The sequence below is a fragment of the Ailuropoda melanoleuca genome, chromosome 20 (assembly GCF_002007445.2).
Source record: "Ailuropoda melanoleuca isolate Jingjing chromosome 20, ASM200744v2, whole genome shotgun sequence".
In the NCBI taxonomy this organism is placed as follows: Eukaryota; Metazoa; Chordata; class Mammalia; order Carnivora; family Ursidae; genus Ailuropoda; species Ailuropoda melanoleuca.
In genome coordinates, this window is record NC_048237.1 from 1,495,131 (window position 1) to 1,520,072 (window position 24,942).

A 24,942-nucleotide genomic window follows, 5' to 3' on the forward strand; every position below is an offset into this window, starting at 1 on the left:
CTTCTCTAATTATCATCTCCTTATCTGCAGATTTTATGAATGAACTATGATCAGAATATTAATATAGTCCCTTACATTTTTGTTAAATATTCTTCGTTAGTTAATTTTTTATTTAATTGCTTTAAAATGTAAATTTTATTTCCAAACCTTTGTAAATATAAACGCATGTGAATATATACTCGAAAGTATTCAAAGAGCATGTAATAAGAGTTTTATCAGACTTTTTGATAAACACAGTAGATTAGGGGTGCCTGGCTGACTCTGTGGCTTGAGCTGGAATTCTGGTTCTCCGGGTTGTAAGCTTGAGCCCATGTTGGCTGGAGATTACTTAAAATTGAAATCTCTAAAAAAAAGAAAATCATGGCAGATTAATAATACATGTTTATCTCTTGATTTCCCTAATACTTTTTTAAGTAAACATTTTATTTATTTATTTGAGGTAGAGAGTGGACGAGCACAAGCAGAGGGATAAGAAGGGGGAGGGAGAATCAGACTTCCCACTGAGCAGTGAGCCCAACGGGGGCTGGATCCTAGGAGGCTGAGATCACGATCTGAGCTGAACCACCCAAGTCCATCTAATACTCTTTTGGAACTCTAGTAAAGACATCCCAAAGGGCAGGAAGTTGCAAACAGAAAGAGGAAAGAAGTATCAGCAGGCAGTGATGCCAACCTGTTTTAGAAAATGAGCTGCATATGGAAAGGAGCAAACTTGCCTGAAAGACTAGAGGAAGGGAAACCCGGGGCTGGTGTGGAAGCCCCTCAGTGTGTGCTGTGCCCTCGGGAAAGGGTCGGGGAAAAGCAGCACCACACATTTTTGGAGAATTGAGGAAGATGGTGCTGCCAGCATTGGTGCCTGTGTGCGAGCGCCTGTGTGCGTGTGTGTGCATGTGTGCGTGTGTGTGCATGTGTGCGTGTGTGTGTGCATGTGTGCGTGTGTGTGCACGTGTGTGCATGTGTGCATGTGTGCGCGTGCGTGTGTGCATGTGTGCGTGTGTGCATGTGTGTGCGTGTGTGTGCGTGTGTGCACGTGTGCGTGTGTGTGCATGTGTGCATGTGTGTGCGTGTGTGCATGTGCACGCGTGTGTGCGTGTGTGCATGTGTGCGTATGTGTGCGTGTGTGCGTGTGTTGAGGGTATTGGTGATGAGGGAACAGAAGGCAAGTTGAGCACAAAGCAGAAGCTGACACGCCCCCCCATGGGATGTAGGTGACATTCTTCAGGCACTCCTGGCTGCCCTAAAGCTAAGGAAATGAAAAACAAATAGTTAATTTATAGAAATCACAATCCTGCAAGACATGAGTCTCCCTCAGTTTACAAAAATGTTAGCAATCTACAATTAAAAAACATTTCTATCAATAACCTAGCTTCCAGAAGGCAGTGTAGCTACAATTAAATGTCTTTATAACCTGCAGCCCATTGATAGATGCTTGAAGCAGGCAGAGTGTGATGTTCCTTCAGGAAGTTCCCAGCCATCTTAACGTCCATGCCTTGCTAGAGGGAAAAACAACCTTCACTTGACAATGGCAAGGCCTCTGGTATCCTGTGAGTCTTCTTTCCAATATGAAAGTACTTTCTCAACCTCCCTGTTCTCTTACCTCCCTCACCCCACAGTATATAATCAGCCACCCCTCACAATCCTAGCAGCTGCTCTTTCTGCCCACAGGTCCTGTCCCTATGCTTTAATAAACCACCAATTTTGCACCAAAGATGTCTCAAGAATTCTTTCTTGTTGGTCGGCTCCAGACTCCACCCCACTGAACCTCACCTGTATTCCAAAACCACATCACTGGGGAGGAAGGAAGGATGTAAATAGACCGAGTGGTCCCCTCAAGTGCTCAGAACTGAGCATATGAACCATGGAAGCTTACTGTGGTTCAACTGATGTAATGGGAAAAATATAAATTCAAAGGATTGATAACCTAATGGCCAAAGTCTGGTGTCTATTCTGGCCTTTCTGAACAGAGCTGAGCTGTGGAAATGACACAGTGAGGAGAAGGAAACCTCGGTGACAGGATCTATTGTCTGAGGGCTGCAACCTTAAATCTTCAGCAAAGAGGGATTCAATTTTTCTGCTTTTGGCCTAAGGTGGGCATCTGAACAGACATGGGTCATGAGGAGGAAGACTGGCGTAACAATATGCTACATTGAAAGAGCGACAGTGATTAGTCTAAACACTGCCTTCTTATCACAACCTGATTCATTTCTCCCTTAGGTGAAATCACATAGTGTAAACATACATGACTCTTACAACTTTTTTTCATAATTCTTACATTTTATGTTGTTTACATAGTTAATTACAAGCAGTTTTTTAAAATTATGGAATGCTTCATGACTTTGCGTGTCATTCTTGCACACAAGCCATGCCGATTTTCTCTGTATGGTTCCAATTTTAGTGTATGTGCTTCCTAAGTGAGTCCCTCCTGTCATATTTTCAGCAAGTGCCACCACCCACTTTTATCACAGTTGCAATGAATGAACATATCACAGTTAGCTAACTAATCAATCTGCAATCCTCATTTCAATATAAATTTTACTCATGTTTATTTTCAGATGTAATGTTTTCAATTAGGGTTGCTTAATGCCCCCTGGGTGCTGTTACACAATTGATGAATTGTTGAACACTATGTCTGAAACTAGTGATGTGCTACATTTTGGCTAATTAAATTTAAATTTAAAAAAAGTTGCTTAATGCAAAAGGATGTGGGGTAGTGAGACTCTCAGCTGGAACAGAGAGAAATATGACAGGACCCACACACTTGCTCCACCAGGAAAACCCTGATTCCTGTTCCGGGGCCACAGCAGCACATAACCCAGCAGTCCTTCCCACACCCTGGCAGGCTCCCCTCACTCTACCAAGCCCTGAAATTGAAGAAGACATTTTCCATCTAGTGGGAGAACTCAAACATGTTGTTCTCCAAGCTTCTGAGTGTGCTCATGGCTTCCGTGTGGCTAGGTAAGACGGTCCCTGTGGGAATGTGTCTCCTCTATGACCTAAAATCATGAGAGAGAGTCAGGATCTTGTGGATACCTTGGGAAGGAGGGGTAACAGTGTGTAAAATGGAAGTCTTCATGCCACATCACATATTCCCGAAGTATCCGATTCTATATTTTTTCCTTCAGGATCCACTATTGCCCAGAAGGTAACTCAAGCCCAACCAGCGATGTTAGTGCAGGAGAAGGGGGCTGTCACTCTGGAATGCACGGATAGCACCGTTGACCCGAGTTACAGTCTACTGTGGTACAAGCAGCCCAGCAGTGGGGCGATGATTTTCCTGATTTGTCAGGATTCTTACAGCCAGCAAAATGCCACTGATGGTCACTACTCACTGAATTTCCAGAAGACAAGAAAATCCATCCAACTTGTAATGTCAGCTTCAGAGCTGGAGGACTCTGCGGTGTATTTCTGTGCACTGAGGGAGGCCACAGTGAGCGGTATGATGGAGGGAGGTGTACCCAAACCCAGGGCTCTTCCTGATGCCCCTCCCTGCTGTCCTGCTGTCTGGCCCGAGGGGTGGGGGAGGGAATTGCCATCCCAGATAGGAAGTGGCTAGGGTTGTGTCAGCACATGTGTAGGCTTGGAGGGAAACCTCACTCTAAGAAATACCTCTCTGGATAAGCGTTGTCATGCATCAAACACTTCCTCATCAGTGACAATTTGTGTTGAAGTTTTTTATTGAAGACTAGAGTAGCCCCAATAAACAATTTGCCATTTTGCAATTAGATTCAGCCAAAAGAATTGGCTGAGGAAGTTTAGAAAGCTTTAACTCAAAGTCAGCAATAATGTGTGTGAATTGTTGGATTTTTCAAATCAGTTTTTTCATTAAATATTTGTTGAGTATGTATCATGTTACAGGCATTGTTAGAATAAGGAAGGCCGCGAAATGTCTCTGTGGTTTTCCTTTTTTTGTTTGTTTTATACTGTGCTGTTTTATGCCATTTAATGACTAGTTTAATTCGGTTTGTTTGCTGTGAGTCAATTGTACTGACATTGAGTTTCCAAGGGACCCGCGCTATAACGTAGCTTTTCTCACTCCGTCTTATTAATGCCTCCAGCATACTCATGCGCAGTTTGCATACAGGAGGTTTACCTGCTTCCCACCCATCTTATCCACAAATGCTCATAATTATGGGCTCTAGTGGGCCACCGTGAAGGAGCAGAGTGTGAATTTTCTTTCTCTTTCAAAGGGATTTTTGCTAACATGTGACTCAGTTTGCATACTTCCGAGCACTCCTTGTTTGATCAATGTTCTACACCCCAAAATCCTCATTCTCTTCATTTTCCTCCTTCCAGCTCTGACCCCATTACCCCAGGGCCTTGAAAATGGGTGGTTGATAATTGGTCTTGCATTATAAGCGCCTCTTATATTTGTTTGGAAGGCAGATTTGTAGAGTAGAAATCTTAGGTAGCTCCTCAAATTTTTTTAATTATAAAATTTCACCATTTTCACATTCATTTTTACCATTTGAACATTTTTTGAGTGTGCAGTTCAATGTTATGAAATACATTTACATTGTTGTTCCACCAGCACCACCTCCCATTTCTAGAATCTTTTCACCTTGAAAAACTGAATATTTGTACTCATTAAACAATAACTCTCCTTACTCCGACCCTCCAGTCCTTAAGAACTACTACTCTGCTTTCTCCTTCCTTGAGTTGAACCTCTTTAGTCCTCATAGAAGTGGAATTACACAGTGTCGGTTATTTTTTTTTGAAATTTCATTTGACATGATGTCCTCAGGATGCATCCACTTCCATCATGTGTCAGAATTTCTTTGCTTTTTAGGGTTGAATAATATTCCAGTGTATGTAACATACCATTTTGTCTATCCATGTCTATCTGCTGATGGACTTTTGGGTTGTTTCCACCTTTGGGTAGAAACTGGAATTCAAAAACATCTCAATATTTATGGTAAATGTCCAAATTCTTTTTAATTTTGAGTATATATTGGAAGTGGATTGCTGGGTCATAAGGCAATTGTATTTTTAAAAAATTTAGACACATTTATACTGTTAATTGGAACAGCTATGCTCTAGACTGCATTATCGCAAGCAAGTTTCTAGAACAGAGAAACAGAGTGACCACTAGTCATGAAAGGAGCGCCAGTATATCGGTGAATCGCAAAATCCTGGAAGAGTTTGTAACTCTTGCTACAGTACATTCCTTATTTCCGGTGGGAATAACTGGTCTGGGTGGAATCGTTTAGCCGCTACCCACTGGTCAGCGGCTGAATAGCAGTTTGGGCATCCATTATAATATGTTTTCTTTCTTCTTTTCATAAAAGGGTCACACCTGAAATTATTTAATTCTACCTTATTAGTTCCATTTGCATAAATAAAGAACCTGTAAAAGACACTCTTAAAATATTTCAAAAGCGTAGGAAGAAGTCATTTGCTACCCACTAGTCTCTCTCTGAAATTTGACAATCTCTAGTGTCAAAAAGGGGGGAAAGGCTTTTGGTATCATCCAGCTCTGTGTTCTAAACTATTAGCTCTGCCATGAACTTTCTTGATACTTTTGAGCTTTGTTTCATCATTAGTAAAATGGGAGAGTGATACCTTCTTTAGTATTTTGTTGTGACAATTTATCAATAATATGCCCAGAGAGATTGACAAGTAGCAGATGAACAGCTTAGGGGGCATAATCTCAGTAGGTCCAGAAAAGCATTTGACAAAATTCAGATCCATTCCTGATTAAAACTCCCAGCAAATTAGATAGAATTGAAGGGAATTTCCTCACCTTAAAAAAAGGCTTCACAAAATGTCTACATCAAATGTCATACTTGATGGTGAAACCTTAACTCTTTTTTCCTTAGTTTCAGAAATACGGGAAGAGTTTGGGCTCTCACCACTTGTATTTAATATTGAAGTAGGGATTCCAGCCCATGTAATAAGGCACGTGAGGAAACAAAGGCCATACGGTTTGGAAAGCAAGAAGTGAACTTATATTTAATAATAGCAGCATAATTTTCTGAGCAGAAAATGCAAAGGAATCTACCAAAGAAAGCTACTAGAAAAAATTGGTTTAAGAAAATCAAATCGACACCTACCATATGATCCAGCCATTCTACTCCCAGACATGGACTCAAGAGAAATGAAAGCATATGTCGATAATGATCTTATATGCAAATGTTCATAGCAGCTTTATTTGTGAGATCTTCACTGGGGCCTATTGGTACGGTCATCAACAGGTGAATAGACAAACTGTTTTAGAAGCACGTGTTGGGATACTACACAGCAATAGAAAGAAACAGTCTTAACAGTTATGACTATGGAAGAATCTCAAAATAATTGTACTGTGAAGTGCCAGAAAAAAGAATACATAAGATTCCATAATACAAAATTATAAATTATGCCAACTAATTCACGACAGAAGCATTCCCTGGAAATGGGAGTGGTGAGGGTTGAGAGAAGGGTTGCAAAGAGACATGAGGAAACTTTGGGGGTGATGCATATGTTCATTATTTCGAATGTGGTGTGGGCCTCACAAATACATACATAGATCAAATTACATAGAATTGTCTAATTTGGTGCAGTTTATTTTTAGGTAAAATATGCATTAATAAAAGCCTTTAAATATCCATATTTACCATGCGTATCTTCCTTCAATGACGTGCAAGTCCTCTGTGTGACCTAAAGTGCAAAATATTTCTCCTGTAGGCTTTAATTGGCCTGAATATATGTTTTTTAAAAAGTTATGAATAATTACTTCTGCATCCATGCAGTATACTGTTTATTTTCTTTTTTCTTTTTTTTTTTTTGCAGATTTTATTTATTTATTTATTTTAGAGAGAATGATTGAATGATAGAGAGAGAGAGATAGATTGTGAGCACAAGTACAGCAGGGGTAGAGGGGGGAGGAAGGAGAGGGAGAGAATCTTGAGCAGACTCTGAATGAGCGCAGAGGCCCATGCAGGGCTCCATCCCAAGATCCTGAGATCATGAACCCCGTCATAACCAAGAGCCCGAAGCCCAACCAACTGAGCCACCCTGGTGCCCCGTGTTTATTTTCAGCCAGTATCATCCTAACCCCCTTGAGCTTTCCCCTGCAATCTGAATACAGGTTTGCAGGGGCGTGTCCCAAATTCCTTTCTAGCATAGTTTTGTGGAAGCTTCTGACGATGTGATTTGGAAGGCGGAGGGGAAGGGAAGAGATACATGAACATAAAGTGTTTCCAGGCCTGAGTTTCGTACTTCACTCTACATCTGGGAAACCGTTCCCATGTTGGCTCTGGACTCATGAAGACCCTTGACCTGATTCTCTGGAGAGTGGCCTCCAGGAAACAGTGTGAGCTAAGCTTCCATCTATGTGTCTAGAGATAAATGTTTACAGGGCTTTACAGAGGATGTGTCCCTCTCCAGAACGTTATCCTCATAATCCTAATTTTTTACCTTGTGGGGATTATTATTTCTTTTAAATCTTGGCAACAAGATTGACAGCAGCATGGTAATGGAAATCATCCTTGAAGCTAAAACCTGTTAAGAGTGTAGCATTAGGGGTGCCTGAGTGGTGTAGTCATTAAGCGTCTGCCTTTGGCTCAGGGCGTGATCCCGGCATCCTGGGATCGAGCCCCACATCAGGCTCCTCCGCTACGAGCCTGCTTCTTCCTCTCCCACTCCCCCTGCTTGTGTTCCCTCTCTTGCTGGCTGTCTCTCTCTGTCAAATAAATAAATAAAATCTTAAAAAAAAGAGTGTAGCACTGGTACTTGCTGCCTGATTCACATACACTACAGTGTCATCTTATTCTTGGAGTCAACAAAACAGTGAGAACATAAGATAAGAATCTCAGGTCATAATCTAGGGATTTGACAACTTCACATATGGTGGTCCTTCTGTCTATAATTCCTGTTTCTCAATTTTTAATAATTCTGAAAATTAAGAATATTTGACTACCAAAATATCTGACTATCAAATACTGTGCCTTTTTTTCTGAAAAGTTTTTATTAAAAAGATAGTATTCCTTATGATTGGTATTATTTTAGGACCCAGTAAATCCTGTACTTCAAGTAAAGACCATTTGTTCATTATTTTTGTTAAATAACAAATATTTAGTGAGTATGTAAAAAAATGACAGCCACTATTCTGTATATCAGGGTACAATGTCAAAAAACACGGACTCACTCAGCAATGACTTGACTTCCTATTACTTTTTCTGTATTCAACCCCATCCCCTTTCCTGGCAGTCGGTGGGTTATAGGCTGGCCCACATGGATGCATGAGAATATGAAGTACTGTAGTAAGATGCTTTAGAAGATTGCTATCCTCCAGCTACAGAAGCGCTCTGAGATGCTGTGTTGGAGAACTTCCATATCAGTAGTGTCTTAAGAACAAATAGACCTGAGAGGACAGGATTGCTGTTCAGAATTCCGAGGGCACCTGAAGGCTGACATGTGCCCCATGAAGTCAGGGATGAAACACATGGCTGACTTGGGGAGGACTCTGGCCAACATGCACGCACTTCAGTCCCCGTCCACCAGGGGGCGCAGCTTCCTGCCAATATCACATTTCCTGTGTGAAACGTGGGCTTCCCCTCATCGTTTCTCTTTCACTCCAAGGTTTCTTCGTGGTAAGAATGAAGAGCATTGTCTAGGTGACACTGCAGAGATGAAGTGTTCTCCAGGTTTCTTGGCTATGGTACTCTTAATGCTTGGTAAGTAAAATGCCTCTTAAAAATTGGATCCTATTTTCTATTGTGTCACCAAAACCTTTAACTCTAATTTTATCCGAGAGCCTTATGCCCAAGGTGACACAGGTCTCTTTTCTTTTTCCTCAGGACAAACCCAGGGAAACTCAGTGACCCAGACAGAAGGCCAAGTGACCCTCTCAGAAAAGGCTTCTCTGACTATAAATTGTACCTATTCAACGACGGGGTCCCCAACTCTTTTCTGGTATGTCCAGTATCCGGGAGAAGGTCTACAGCTCTTACTCAGGGCTTTTAGTGACAAGAAGGAAAGCAACAAAGGATTTGAAGCCACCTTGGACAGCAAATCCAAATCCTTCCACTTGGAGAAAGGCTCAGTGCAAGCATCAGATTCAGCTGTGTACTACTGTGCCATGAATGACACAGTGACGGGGACTGCAGGGGGAGCTGAGCGCAAACTCTGAGCAGAACAGGGGCCTGGGTGCTGAGCATCTCTGACTGACCCACTCTGGTTCCAGCTCAGTCTGTGATTGTCTGTCCCTCAGTGTCTGCTTGATACAAAATCATACAAACAACTAGAGCACAGGAACCGGATGTAACATCCCCAACCCCAGCTGCTCCTTAGTGACACGGGAAATAGGCTGATGCTTATTTTTCCTCATGGAGAGGGGAAATAATTTCAAGATAAAACAAAGTACCAATGAATGGCTCTCAGGGTGCCTTAGTGGCTCAGTCACTTACGTGTCTGACTCTTGATTTCAACTCAGGTCCTGATGTCAGGGTCCTGTGATCCAGCCCTGCATCAGGCTGCCTGTGCACTTGGCAGGGAGTCAACTACTCTCTCTACCTTCCTTTCCTTCTTCCCCTTCCCCTCCTCCTGGGCTCTCTCTGTCTCCAAAATGAAGAAATAAAGCTTTAAAACATACATACAAACAAAAAAACTAATGAAGGGGTCTCTTTGCTCATCCTTGCAGTGAACGTCCAGCCCCACAAGTTGTTCAGGGCAGCCTGGTGGGTGTTGCTGTGTCTGACACTTTTAGAGACACAGGGTGTGCCACGGAGAAAGGCAAACTTGTGTGAAAGACTAGATAAGTAGAAACCCGGGGCTGGTGTGGAAGCAGCTCGGTGTGTGCTGTGCCCTCGGGAAAGGGTCAGGGGAAAGAAGCAACCACATATTTTGGATAATTGAGGAAGATTGTGTTGCTCATGTTGGTGGGTGTGTATCCGTGTGTGCATGTGTTGAGTGTATTGGGGTAGAGGGAAGTAAAATATGGGAAGCAAGTGAGGGAATTTCTAAATCACAGAACAGCCATTCATCCAGGCTCTTTAAAAGAAGCCATGATCACTTCTAAACCCAGGAAAGATTGGATGTTGGCCTTTGAGAAAATGAGAAGAACACATAAAAAATTTCCCCCAAATTTTGTGTAATACTAAAGTTTTTGATTTTTGTTCACTAGTTCGACTTTCCTTTACTTAAGGAAGTGCTACAGTTCCTCCCTCTAACCCCTGACAACTACTGATCTTTTTACTGTCTCCCTAGTTTAACCTTTTCCAGAATGTCGCACACTAAGTAGCAAACACAACGCAGAGTTTTCAGATTGGCTTCTTTCACTTAGAAATATTCATGTAAATTCCTCCATGTCTTCCCATGGCTTGATAGCTCATTTCTTTGAGCACTGAGTAAGATTCCCTTGTCTGGCTCTACCATAGTTTACTTACCCTTTCTTCTACCTAAGGACATCTTTTTTTTTTTCTTTACAGATTTTATTTATTTGACAGAGATAGAGAGACAGCCGCGAGAGAGGGAACACAAGCAGGAGGAGTGGGAGAGGGAGAAGCAGGCTCCCAGCGGAGGAGCCTGATGTGGGGCTCGATCCTGGAATACTGGGATCACTCCCTGAGCCACCCAGGCACCCCTTCTGTAGGACATCTTGGTTGCTTTCCTGTTTCAGCAATCGTGGATAAATTTGCTGTAAACTATTTTGTTCAAGTTTTTGTGTACACAGTTTTCCATCCATTTGGGTAAACACCCAGGATTGTTATGGCGAGATCATACGGTAGGAGTCTGTTTAGTTATGTAAGAAACAGCTATGCTTGTGTTCCTTTGTGGCGGTACCGTTGTGCATTCCCGTCAGCCACGAATGAGGTCTCCTATTGCTGGACATTCTTGCCCACGCTAAAATAAAAACCACGCAGAGCAGCCTTGACAATTCCCTGGGCGGTGATCACTTTCTCAATCAATGTAGTACTACAAACAAAGTTTAATTTAGTTGATTTTGCCAGAGCAACTTGACCTGAATCGTTTTTTGCTGTGCCTCAGGAAGTCACAAGCGAAACTTGAACTGTTACCCAGGTTTGAGGTGAGGTATCCACTGACCAATTTCTGATAATATTTACAGCAATTCTGATATAACCAATCCCTCTGAAGAATAGACACTCACTGTCTCCTCACTGTATGAGCTGCTTTCTGACAATATACCCCTGAATCTCATTCCATGGTTTGGTTTGGTGCTCCCAGTTCATGAAATGTCTTTTTGGTGTGTGCACATGACATTTTTACTAATTACTACTTTGATGAAATTCACTGGATTAACCTGGGCTATTTCTCAGTTTTTGACACAACCATTTTTTGGTGATAGTATTTTGGATTTTGGCTATTCTAGCAGGGAGACCTGAGGTGTCTTATTTTAAAAAATTTTTAATTTGTGTTAAGACACTTATCATAAGATAGAGCCTCTTAAAATTTTAAGTGTATGATACATGATTGTTGGCGATGGGTACAATGTTGTATAGCAACTCTATTCTTTCATCTTGCCCATGGATTAGTAACTCCCCATTACCCCGTCCTCAGAGCCCATGACAACCTCTTCTGTGATTCACTCTTTGAATCTATGTATTTGACTATTTTAGATACCACATTAGAGTGGAACCTTGCATTGTCTGTCTTACTGTGACTGGCTTATTTCCGTTAGCATAATGTCCTCAAGATTCACCCATGTGCTTGCATATTGTAGGATTTCCTGGTTTATTTTTTTTTCTCCTTTTTAAGGCTAAACAGTAATCCACTCATGTATATAGCACACTTTCTTTATCCATTCATCTGTTATTGGACATTCAAGTAGTTTCCCCATCTTCACTATTGTGAACAGTGCTGTAATGAGCACAGGAGTGCTTAGTATCTCTCGGAGATCCTGATTTCAACTCTTTTTGATATGTACTCAGAATTGGGATTACTGGATCATATGGTAGCTCTATTTTAAACTTTTTGAAGAACCTCTCTACTGTTTTCCATGGTTACAGCATTGTGCATTCCCATCAACAGTGTGCAAGTGTTGCAGTCTCTTCACATCCTTGACAACACCTGCATTTTGTGTTTTTGATAATAGCCATCAGTTTTCTTAAATGTATAAAGTATGGATGAAACCAGAGAAATTACAGTAAATGTACAGGCAAGTACATTGAGATAGTCATCATTGAAAAGGAACTAGAAAATTACACAATTTGAAGTGTGTGCTTTTTTTCTCCCACCTGTATGTTGTGGGAAACACCAATATTTTAAACACGGAGATACTTAATTGAATGGACCATTTTCACATAATTGCATGACTGTGTGAAGTGTATTTCATTGGGGCTTTGATTGCATTTTCCTGTTGATCAGTGACACTGAGTGTTTGCTCACATTCTTGCTGCCCATTTGAACGTCTTCTTCGAGAAATGTCCATTCTAGTCCTAAGATACCTTTGATTGGCTTATTAGGTTTTTTTTAGTTAATTTGTGAACTATTATTTTAGGAGTTCCTTATACAGTTTGGATACGAACCGCTTATATAGGCGGCTCGCAAACGTTTTCTCCCACCCTGTAGGATGCCTTTTGATACTTTTGATTGTCTTCCTTGCTGTGCTGAGTTTTTTTAGTTTCCTTTTTTTTTTTTAGCCTTTGTCTTTTTTTTTTCTCTTAGATCTTTCCTTTGTAAGAGTTAACTAGTTTGCTAGCCTAGTGTTCTCTTGGACACATTTGATTACCTCTTTTGCAGAACTGACAATCCTTTGGGGTCTCTCTTTGGGTGTGGTTGGGTTAGAAGGTGAGGAGGGGACTTGAGACTTCGCTCCCTGGAGCAGTAGGAAAATCCCATCCCACCCGCTCCTGTTTCCTGGTTGTCTTCTTTTAGATTTGTCTCTCGAGCAACATGGAGAAATAGTTTTAAATTTTGATTCACTGCAATAATTTTTTTAATCTATGTTTGATTACTGATATATTTGAACCTATTACTAACATTTTGGTAGTGCTCCATATGCTTTCACTTCATTCTTTTCTTTCCGTTGCACTGATAGAATTTTCTCTTTTTCTTTGCTGATTTGGGAGAAGTAAAGTGTCTTTCTGTTTTAATGACAATATCCTCAAATTGTGTGTGTGTGTGTGTGCAAGTGTGTACATTTTTTCTTCTTTGTCGAGTTTTATTCTGAGATTTTTTTCCTTGTATATACCACTGCTTCTCTTTGGGTGTGCTTTTTCTTTTGCTAATTTACTATATTTAGAGAACCTCACTGGCTGGATGGAGCAAATTATACACTATCTCTATATCAGGACAGAGTTTCAGTAAGAGTTTTTGGAATGAGCAAATAAAATACTGTTGCATGGCACATTTAGGAAAATAATAGAAAAAGAAAGCCTTCCAACCCAATAATCAGAACATGGATTATCTTCATTCTTCCTCAGGCCCTTTGTCCCTGACTTTCCACCACCTGGAGTAATTTTCACCTGCTAGCCCCATGGTTTATTCCTTCATTGCTTCCTAGTCTCTTTTCCTAGCAAAACATGTGCTCATATAAAGAATGCCCAATAAGCTTTAATGTGGTGTAGTATTTCATAGATAAAATAAATCATCTGAACCCTTAATCAATAGAGGAAAGGTTGTATGAATGGAAGTCTATCCCCAGTATGGAATATAATGGAACAAGGGATGTATATGGATTAATATAGTAAGACCTACACGATTTACTATTGAGTTTATAAATCAAGGTACAGAAAGGTAGAGCCAGTATGTATATTTGTACTGTAATAAATTATAAATAAAATATTATGTATTTTCTGTTGATTCAAATCTAGTAGAACATCTGGAAGTGTCAACTCCAAATTGCCAGGATGAAGAAAGAATTAGGGTAATAAGTGACAAAGGGTCAGATGTGGCAGTGACAGTCAAAGGGATTTTACTCTCCAGGTAATGTTTTATTACTTTAATAATTCATGTACTCACCAATTTCTCCTATTGTTAAAGGTAATAAAAAGTCATAAAAGTCATCCTAAAGGTTTATCCATATTCTCCTCTATTCTTGTCACCAAAAAGGGGAAAGGAAGGAATGATTATCTTTTTCATAGGGTTTTGTCCATCGACCTAAACTGTACATATTTCTCCCTCCTCTGGGGTCACGTGGTTTTTAGTTTTCACTCCTCTTAGGGTCCTACTCTTTCACTCTATTATAATTATGTATATTTTTGTCTTCTGTAGACTGTAAACTAGTATGATTTATTTATTTATTTATTTATTTATTTTTTTATTTTCTTAATTTTATTTCCAGTTAGCTAACATACAGTGTTATAGTGATTCAGCACTTCCACAGAACACCCGGTGCCATCAGGACAAGGGCAGTCCTTCATCCCCTCACCAATGAACCCATCCCCCAAACCTCTCCCTTCTGGTAGCCATCAGGTTGTTCTCTTTAGTTAAGGGTCTGTTTCTTGATTTACCTCTCTCTCTCTTATTTTTCCCTTTTCTTGTTTGGTTTGTTTCTTAAATTCCATATGAGTGAAATTACATGGTCTTTGTCTTTCTCTGGTGGACTTATTTCCCTCAGCATTATACTCTCAGGCTCTATCCACGTCATTGAAAATGGCAAGATTTCATTCTTTTTTTTTTTTTAAGATTTTATTTATTTTATTTATGTGACAGAGACAGCTAGAGAGAGAGAGAGCACAGCAGGGGAGAGGGAGAGGAAGAAGCAGGCTCCCAGCCGAGGAGCCCGATGTGGGACTCGATCCCGGAACGCCAGGATCACGCCCTGAGCCGAAGGCAGATGCTTAATGACTGCACTACCCAGGCGCCCCAAGATTTCATTCTTTTTTTATGGCTGAATGATATTCCATTGCAGTTTTATATATTCTGAACTCTAGTAAATTACCCCACTGAAACTAAAAGCTCAATACATTATTATGGATTTCTATTGATCTAAGCTATGAAATCAAATAAATAGCACAAGAAGAGATTTACTGGATTATTTTCTGATACCAGTTTCATGCAATTCCATTTTAAAAGTAGGATTTGGTTCACTTGTAATCCCCATTCAATCTAAGCAGGTATCTTCTTTCCTGACCATCTCCATTTCCTTCATCAGGAAGCTTGGAATGAATGGGCCTGGGGGTACTTGTCTGCTGAGTTGCTTGGTCTGAAGCGGTCTTTGCTGACAGCTTCATTCCTCTAGGGGGCATTCTAGGCTTTACCAGAAAGATAGACTTTCTGATGGTCTAGGCTTGAGCAGTTAAAGATAAAAAAAGAAATCACATGAGCCAGTCCAATTATAGTCATAAATTATAAATTCCTACATAAAAAACTAATGACATGTTATATGTTGGCTAATAGAACACAATAAAAAATAAATTATAAATTCCTGGAATTACTTCCTAAAAAATCCTTCTATAACAACTTTAAGATACTCTTATAAGAACATAAGGGATGTTTGGAGATTGGAAAGAAAAAAATGTTTACCAATATGTTTTCATTTATCTGTGATAATTGGGGGGGTGAGAGAGGGAGGGACAGAGTTTGAGTAAAGTTGTAAAGTTGATCTCAGGTTTTCAGTTCTGTCATTGCATATCAACTTCAGGCACCTGGGGGCCACGTCTCTAGAAATCCACTATGCAGGTAATTCTTTACAGGTACCAGGGTAGGATTATTTCTGGGCATTTGGACCATGGAAACTCAACAGAAAATATCCCACTACCTGTTGTTAATTGTTATGAATAAAATTGCTTAAACTTACCGGCCTTGAAACTGTTTCTGTATCCCACATATCCTACCTTTTCATGTATCTCTGATGAGAGTGAAGAATGAAGAGAAGAATAAGAGAGGACAAAATAAGAAAAAAAAAGAAGAAAAGGGAGAGGACAGTATTGACTATGACCAGCAACATGTGGCTTGGACAGACTCAGCTGTGGGGGTGGACAGTGTGAGCAGGAGAGGTGGAGAAGTGGAAATTAAATCAGAGGGAACACTATGCAGACAACCTATTTTTCACCAACCAAATGCTCCTGGAATCATTTTCTGTGCAGACGGTAACTGTCTTGGTTTCTAGAAATCTCTTGATTTTAAGAAGTTGTATTTATTTCTGCAATACACAATGCACGCTGTCAAATAGTTTTCCTTTATCAGTATTTTTACATAACTGAATTCTCACATTGTCTGTCAAACTATGCAATTTTAGGAATGGAGACACTCTTCACCATAATGTTTCAAGATTCTGTGTAACCTCCTTTCGTCACTGACTCTTCTAGAAATATTACTCATCTTTCTTCACACACTAACCAACAAATTACTTACATAAAATGTTTTAAGAAAAAAAAACTCTTATATATTCCTATATTGGAAATTATGACCCTGTCAATCTGCACTGTTGACAAGCACACTTTTGGAGACATTACTGTGCAGTGTCACTGGGTCACTGTGGGTGGAGCCTCCAGTTCGTGAGTGGCAGGGCTGAGGTGTGACTGGTGCTCAGCAGCGCTGTTGGAAAGATTGACTGTAAGACACAGTTTCTCTGGACCCAGGACTCTACTCTCTGCACAGTAGGGGTGTCGGGTAACTCGGCCACTAGACAAGGAATCATGAGCAGGCACTGGGGAGCTCTGCTGGGGCTCCTGTGGGTCCAGGTTTGCTGTGAGTGGGGGTGCCCAGACTGGGGCTGGGGAGTGGTCCGCTGCCCACAGTGGTGGGCGGAGCTGACACTGAGCTCAGAGAGGGTCCTATGGCCCCAGGGGTGTACCTAGGGACCTTTTACAAGTTTGAAATCTGCATCAGTGACCCCCAGTGACATGACTTGTGTTTGTTCTTCTCCTTCCACGCAGGGGTGAGAGGGCTGGAGGTGGAGCAGAGCCCTTCAACCCTGAGCCCCCGGGAGGGAGCCGGTGCTGCTCTGAAGTGCAATTTTTCCCAAACTGTGCGCAGTGTGCAGTGGTTCCGACAGAACCCCGGGGGCGGCGGCCTCACCCGGCTGATTTCTGTGGCTTCGGGCACAAAGCAGAGCGGAAGGCTCAACTGCACACTGAACACGAGGGAACGGTCCAGCACCCTCCACATCGCAGACTCCCAGCTGGAAGACGCAGCCTCCTACCTGTGCGCCGCAGAGACACAGTGCTGCCTGCTGATCCGGGGCCTGCACACCAACTGCAGCTGCGCCTTCACCCCGGCCCCTCCCTGGGGCATCTGCACCCACAGCAGCCTTGGCACATTTTCAGATCTATGTTATAGCACCTTTTCCCTCCAAAATGAGACCCATCAGGGCTGTCATTTCACTTCTTTTTGTTGCCCTTTTTCTTCCCAGAAAGCCCTTTGCAGGTAAAAAGCTTTACCTTAGAGCCATTAGCAAGTGACGGAGGTGCCCATATCCAATGCCCTGGGAAAGCAGATCTCCCTGCAGGTAGCATATAAATTATATGTAAGTAGTCAAATGGAAAATGTGCAGAAAATTCAATGGTTGTCAACAAACAGAAAGAGATGCCTGAATTTTTTAGTTACCTGTAGGTGGTTCTTTTTCAAAGAAATGTAAAGAACTTAATATTTTTTAAGGTCCGTATTCAGCTTTTCCACTAATGGAAATACAAATATAATAAAATAATTTTATTGACTGTTAGGCACTCTATTTATCTTAACACATTTATTTTCTATTTCCATTAGATAACACTGTGTAAATAAGTGCTTTTATTTTATGCAGGAAAAAAGGATTTTAGAGCCTAAGTGACTTGGTGGAGCTCATACTATTTCAAAGTTAGTGAATCTGAGGTGACATAAGAGCTTACCCTCTAAGGACCTCATACAGAATTTGCTATAGAATCACAAAATCTAAATGATTTCTATTGATCAATTTGTACAATGTGTTGACATATATCACTGACAAAAGTATCCTTTTAAGTCATTTCTAAATAGCACCTTGTGGGGAAGAGCTCATGGAAATTTTCACTCTGTTCCATGAAAATCCATTGCCCTTCCTTGCATTTTGAGTGAATCTATGACTCATGATTATGTAACATCATTCCTAGTTTGGGAAAGGGAGCAGAGAGCTTCCAGGATTACCCTAAATGATCCCCATCTCTGTTGTATGCAGAAACAAAGACTTCTGACCCCAAACCCAAAGTTGAAACTTGCATGTGTAAGGATTCCAGCACACAGGGAATCCCAGCCTGCTCTGGTTGTTATGTTGATCAAAGGGCATTGACAAGAAAGACTGGGTCGCTGAAAATTCAGATGGAGGTAAAGGGCAGACTCCCAAAGCTGGGAGCAGATCCAGCTTCTTGAACATGGGACCTGGGCAGTTACACAGCACCCCGCTCTACCAAGGAAGCCTGCCCTTGGTTTAATGCTGGGCCCTCGCTGTCTTGAAATTCACAGTAGTTTAATCTTTGTCCTTGTCCTTTATAAGTGAACCCCAGGAGTGGGAGGAGCAAGGGCCTGAGCAGAGAGATGCATGGGGCAGCAGGACACAGGCAGGAGAGCTTGCAGGCTTGGGGTCTGGATCACAGCAGGAGGCCTGTGCTCTGAGCAGTGGGCAGGGCCACCTGGGGTCTGTGCCTGCTTTGGACTAGCTGGGGCTTCGATGTCAGCAAAGGGCTTAGTAAATTCTGTCGGGAAATTACTACAGAAGGAAAGTGTTTACGTGGACATTTCAATAAAGCTGTTTGGCAGTTTCTTATACAACTAAACATACTCTTACCGAGGCTTCCTGAGTATTTACCCAAAGGGGTTGAAAACTTATGTCCACACACACTTGTACACAGTTGTTTTATGGCAGTTTATTCATATTTGCCAAAACTTGGAAGTAAGAAGCATGCCCTTCAATAGGTGAATGAACAAATAATTGGTGGTCTATCTAGGAGGTATCAAGCCATGGAGAGGGGAAACTTATATGCATTTTACTAAGTGAGAGCAGCCAATCCAAAAATGCTACTTATGACACGATTCTGATTCTATGATATTCTGGATAATGCAAAACTGCGAGGTAGTTAAAAAATTGGCCAAAATATCTATCTCTGGAAAGAAGGAAATTTGTCCAAAGAAGAGTTTGAGAATTCTTATTTTATGGGGAATGGGTAAGAGAATGGAAAATTCTCTGAATCAAGAAGTTTTCGAAAATAAAAACAATTTTATATATGCACATATATTTATATATTGACTTGATGATCTTCACCGTAGCTCTCTTTAAATCTTCGTGGTGGGAGAGGAGGATGAAGACGGGTTTATTCTTTGTCATTTCAGAGGATTCATGAGTAGGAATCACAGGAAAGGGACTTCTACTCTTAGAAATAAGGTAGTCTTCATTCCCAGAGACGTTTTCCCCTGGTCGGTTCTTTAGGACCAGTTTCCTGTGGGTACCATTTCTGGAGCACATGGAATATTTATGCTTCCCTGGATTTATTCTCACAGAGGTCATCAGAAATTTCCAGAAATTAATGTGAATGAGAAAGGGGTATTGGCAGAGGGAGATAATTCTGGAAACCCAAGGACTGGAGAACGTTATCAATGAGTGTCAGGGAAAGAACACTGTAGTGGTGTTTGGGAGAAATCTGATGGCATATGGAACATGAAAAGTGTTGCCAGGAAGTGGGAAGCATGACAGGCCAGATGGTAACACTGAAGAGGAAATCGTCCTGGGGCTACGAGTCAGTAATTGCACTGGAGGACATGTTGTCCATTTTGATTGGAGAAAATGTAATCACCTCAAGTGTAAAGTTACAAACGGTTATATTTTCTGAGTTTGCATCTTGATGTTTTCTCAGAATTTCTACTCTTTCAATACTTCGCATTATATAAGACACACAACATTCAAAAAGATTTCTTAAATCATGTCAGATTTCTCTATGCAAATTATTCAAACTTTCGGTCAAAAAGTTTCCTATTGTTGACATAGTAATAACTGATGGAAGTTACTCCCCTGCTCTCTTGTCATTAACATTCTGTCCTTTAATTTTTGGCACAATCATCTTAACTTACAAGGAAGATTCCACATTTTGACTATTGGTATTGTCAGTCCTCTGGAAATAAAATAGCAAGGTCATGAGCAAGACCAAGTAGGAGGAGCAGAGTCTGAGGTAAGAGACATTTGAAATATCAAATGATGCTCTCTCTCTAACTCTAATCCTTGGCTTCCATGTTCCTTTTAGAAATAGTTTTTCTCCATAACACACCATTGAGGACAGTAGATTTGGCAGAAAGGGAAGGTTTTCTATTTTCTTTGTTGAAGGGAGTAAATCCTGATTCCTTCCTGATGTCAGACACGTGCACCAGGCCCATCACGGAACAAACAGCGATAGCATCTACCTCTCTCCAGCTGACTATCAGTGACTCAGTGGTGCGCAGAGGTATAAATCTTGATCTCCACATCCTCACTGGGCACTCCATCTCTGATCTAACATATAATTTGCTTGACTGATTGCCGCCTTGCTGCAGGTGAGCCCCTCCCCTCGGAGGCACAGGTGAGGAGAAGAGCGTTTCCCGGTGAGATCAGTAGCGCTGTGACCACAAGACGGTAGTGCGCCTGCGCGGACGCAGAACACGTGGAGGGCTCGTTTCCGTGTATCTGGTGCACTAGACTGTGGCAGGAGCAGGGCCTTTTTCTCATTGGCTGGGGGACCATGTGGGAAAGTACTCTGTTAGAGGAAGGGGTTGGCCTGACAAGAGCAGGAGCTGAGCCGGCTGGAGGCTGCAGTTGTGAAGCTGGTCTAACGGGGAGGAGCCATGAGGACACCCAGGGGAGCTTTAATCGTGTTCTCGTGGCTGCAGCTGAGCTGTGAGTTGACAAGTATGGGACACGGAAGATATTAGTGGATGGTCTTCAGAAGTTAAGACCGGGTTTACTCAGGTTTCCCCCGTTAGTGTAGAAAAGAGCATTCAGAAGCGTAAGAACCTGGAATCTCTTCTCCTTTCTCTGACCTTTTCTTTCTGCACAGGGTTCAGCCGAGGAGAGACTGTGGAGCAGCGGCCTTCGAACCTGAGTGTGCGACAGGAACGCAGCTCTGTCATCAACTGCAGCTATTCAGACAGTGCCTCAGAGTACTTCCCTTGGTATAAGCAAGAGCTAGGAAAAGGTCCCCGGCTCCTTATAGACATTCGTTCAAGCATGGTCAAAAAAGAAGACCAAAGGCTCACTGTCTTACTGAACCGGACGGCCAGACATCTGTCCCTGCACATCGCAGACACGCAGCCTGAAGACTCAGCTGTGGACTTCTGCGCGGCAAGCACACACTGCTCCCCAGACACCTGCTGCCTGTGCTCAAACCTGCCAGCGGGGCAGCCCCTGGCCTTTGACACAGACCTTCCAGGAGAGCGTTTGTCCTTTATTGGTCTGCAAGTGGAAGCTAATGTGTTAGATGTTAAAAGCATATATAAGGCTATTAGGATGGAGATGCCACAGACAGGGTTACAACACTTTGTTGGATGACTGTTGTTTAATGGATTTTTGAGTGGAGTTAGTAATGTTTTATTCTGAAATTCAGTTTTTAAAGAACTCTACATTTGCTATTAAGACTCGTCTCCTATTAATAACCCTTTAGTACCAACACTACACTCCTTTTTATGGATGGGCACTTAAATATTGTGTTTCAAAATCATTTTTTATTTTTGTGATTCTTAAACATTACATGCCAAATATAGAAATATAGAAAGTGCAAATCTGAAAGTGATAATTCTGTAACCATATAATATTGCTAATATTCCTTTGGTCACTAAATATTTGTGTTGTAATCAGATTCATGATATTTTCACTTTATGTATTTTGATTTGAGCATTTCCCAGTTCATCAATTCTTTACCTCAAAGTGCTTCCTTGTTTTAATTTCATTTTTAAGTTTTGATTTAACATGTGCTTTAAAACAGCTGAGTTATTTTGATTAATTACATATTCAAATAATTTTCTTCTTTCTCAATGGTGCCTAATTTGACAGACATTTCTATGTACTTTGATCCTTTTCTTGTTCAGAAACTGTGTCATGGGTCTTCCCTAGAGCCCAGGGATGGGATGTACTATTTGTGTGTTTGAGGGAAATTAAGATCAGGAGTCAGTTGACAATGGGAGCTTCAGATAAAACTCAGAAATCTATTCTTGTTTATAAAATTCTGTAAATATCTATTTGCAATAACTCTCTCATACAACTTAAGAGACAGAATTCTACATTCATTCACTGCTATATTTGCAGTACCTAGCACAAACTTTTCCACGTAATCGATTATAGTAGAGGTTTGTTAAAGAAAGAAGGAATGGTCAATTCTGCTACTCACTCATAGTTTTATTTAAGTTTGATTTTTGAATTAAATTTATAAATTGATTTGTGAAAAATGAAGGACCTTATGTGTATATCTGATTATTTTATTGTTTTAGGACATACTCTTTCATTCCATTTATATGTCTCTCTTAATAAAGCTCTGTTGTTTTAAGATAATTCAATTTATTGCAGGGCTTGTAATTTTTTGTCATCCCTGTCATGAAAACCTTTCTTTCTGAGATATATGGTAAAACCTTTATATGCATGTATGAGCCACCTTACTATTATTAGTAGATTTCACGAAGGCATTTGGACTAATGGCTAATGTAGAGATGATGGGCTGCCAATCTCCCTGCCACATGTTCGCATTTCATTGAATTAAACATTACTAGCCACAACCTTCTTTTTAAAAAGCTTACTTCTCAACAAAAACTTAATATGTACTATATTCAGACTAACTGAACATAATAAAAAAATAAATGTTTAAAAAAAAGAAACATATTTCTCTAGTTCTGTAGAGACATCAATGGAGTGAAAAAAGTTGTGTAAATATTTAATTCTCTCCTTCTCCCACTCCTGCTCAAGGGTAGGCTCCTTTCAAGGTCCCTGGAGGCTTTCCTAGCTAGGGATGCATCTAATTGGCCATTGTCATGGTGAGTGTGGTTTCTCTTAGCTGAGTTATGGTTTTGAGTTATTGCTAACTGGCTTGTTCTCATTGGGAAACACATCAGATTAAATTCAGTTCATCACCCCGAATGAAGGAGGTAGGACTGTAGCCCAACACGTCCATGGGCTCGATTCTCTCGCTCCTTGTACCCCCAGCTCCTGCGCCACAGAAGCAATGTGACTTGTGATTGGCCCATTTCCTGCAGGCCTGACAATGGGGTCGGAAGGAAGCACGCGTCTATGTTATCAGTTCATTTCTTCTTAAGTCGAGTTAGAAGCGAGACAGAGGGTGCCGTTGCTACAGGTTTGAATGCTCTATCCTATTTAGACAAGCACTGACACAGTGGAAGCAGCAAGGGTTTAGCCGGAGTGCGCAGGGAGCCCGTAGCTCAGATCAGACAGGGACAGGCTTCACACCTTCACCGCGGTGGGCGTGACTGTCTCCTACTGCCTGGGACCACAGAGCACCAACTTCAAGGCCTTCTCTCCATCCTGTGAAGCCAGACTGGGTGCTGAGAGTCTCCCTTCCCTTGGCTTTCTCCAGGCCGGTGCTGACTGCGTATGTGTGGTGTCTCCCAACCCGGGAGATGGGTTGCTTTCTGCACAGGCTCACTAGTCGCTTACAGAAGCTCCCTCTTGCTGCCCGCGAGTACGCCGGTGGCAGGCCGCAGGGTGCGATGATGTGTGGGTGAGCGACTGAGTGTTGTGTGTAGTGGTTCGTGTAATATGGTTTGTTGGTTGTGAGTCAACTGTACTTGCGTTAATTTCCAAGGGACCTGCTCTGTGTTCACTCCGTCTTATTAACACCTCCAGCATAGGTGTCCGCGGCTTGCATACAGGAGTTTTACCTGCTTCCCACCCGTCTTATCCACAAAGGATCATAACTAGGGGCTCTAGGTGAACCCTGTGAAGGAGCAGAGTGTGAATTTTCCCTTTTGTGATTTCCTGCTTCTCTTCAACACTCCTTGAAAGGCATTTTTTTTGCCAATGTATGACTCAGTTTGCATATGTCCAAGCCCTCCTTATTTGATCAATGTTCCACACTCCAAAATCCTCATTCTCTTCATTTCCCTCCTTCCACCACTACTCCCATTTACTCAGTGCTTTAAAATTAGGGGCACTTGGGTGGCTCAGTCGTTAAGCGTCTGCCTTCGGCTCAGGGCGTGATCCCAAGGTCCTGGGATCGAGCCCCACATCAGGCTCCTCCGCTGGGAGCCTGCTTACCCCTCTCACTCTCCCCCTGCTTGTCTTCCCTCTCTCGCTGGCTGTCTCTCTGTCAAATAAATAAATAAATCTTAAAAAATAAGTAAAATAAAATTGGATGGTAATGAATCGTTAATAATTGGTCTTGTAACACCCTCTTATATTTGTGAGGCAGATTTGTAGAGTAGAAATCTTAATTAAGTATGTTCTCAAATTTTTTTAATTAGAAAAGTATACCTTTGTCACATTCATTTTTACCATTTGAGCATTTTCATTTTTTGAGTGTACTGTTCAGTGTTATGAATACATTTACATTGTTCAAACAGCACCACCATCCACTTCTAGAATTCTTGTCATCTTGAAAAGCTGAATATTTGTACTCATTAAACCATAAGTCTCCTTACTCCATCCCTCAAGTCCTTGAGAACTACTGTTTTGCCTATCTTTCCATGATTTTAACTACTTTAGACCTCGTAGAAGTGGAATTATGCAGTATTGGTCATTTTTTGATACTTCCTTTGACAAAGTCCTCAGGATGCATCCACTTGCATCACGTGTCAGAATTTCTTTGCTTCTTAAGGTTCAATAATATTCCAGTGTATGTCACACCACGTTTTGTTTACCCATTCCTATCTGTTGTTGGACTTTTGGGTTGCTTCCACGTTTTGGTAGAAACAGGAATTCAAAAACATCTCAATATTTATGGTAAATATCCAAATTCTTTAAATTTTTGAGTATATACCATAACAAGATTGCTGGGTCATAAGGCAATTCTATTTAAAAAAAATTAGACACATTTATACTGTTAATTGGAACAGCTATGCTCTAGACTGCGTTATCACAAGCAAGTTTCTAGAACAGAGAAACAGAGTGACCACTAGTCATGAAAGGAGCGCCAGTATATCGGTGAATTT

At 41.4% G+C, this 24,942-nt stretch overlaps 1 protein-coding gene, 1 long non-coding RNA gene, 1 other non-coding gene and 1 gene segment (V, D, J or C); 3 read left to right on the forward strand and 1 right to left on the reverse strand.

Moving 5' to 3' along the window:
• The window catches only part of LOC105234922 (T-cell receptor alpha chain C region), a 560,983-nt gene that overhangs the window by 1,497 nt on the left and 534,544 nt on the right, over positions 1 to 24,942 (forward strand). For 2 of the 10 annotated variants that reach the window (XM_034648712.1, XM_034648713.1), the window contains exon 1: positions 23,390 to 23,513. The exons of the other annotated variants lie outside the window; for them this stretch is intronic. In XM_034648712.1, the coding sequence (XP_034504603.1) occupies positions 23,413 to 23,513 (101 nt within the window). In that variant the 5' untranslated portion in view covers positions 23,390 to 23,412. Of the gene's footprint in view, positions 1 to 23,389; positions 23,514 to 24,942 lie in introns of those variants that run through there. 10 annotated transcript variants of the gene reach the window in all.
• Positions 2,310 to 2,416, reverse strand: LOC117797326. Its single transcript, XR_004622259.1, has one exon. It is a non-coding gene; the product is annotated as a U6 spliceosomal RNA (small nuclear RNA).
• LOC109488642 lies at positions 8,540 to 16,891 on the forward strand. The gene is made up of 3 exons (XR_004622233.1): positions 8,540 to 8,648; positions 8,772 to 8,886; positions 16,755 to 16,891. It is a non-coding gene; the product is annotated as an uncharacterized LOC109488642 (long non-coding RNA).
• Positions 17,254 to 22,612, forward strand: LOC117797296. The segment is given in 2 exon segments: positions 17,254 to 20,689; positions 20,850 to 22,612. Coding segments are annotated over 2 exon segments (543 nt in total).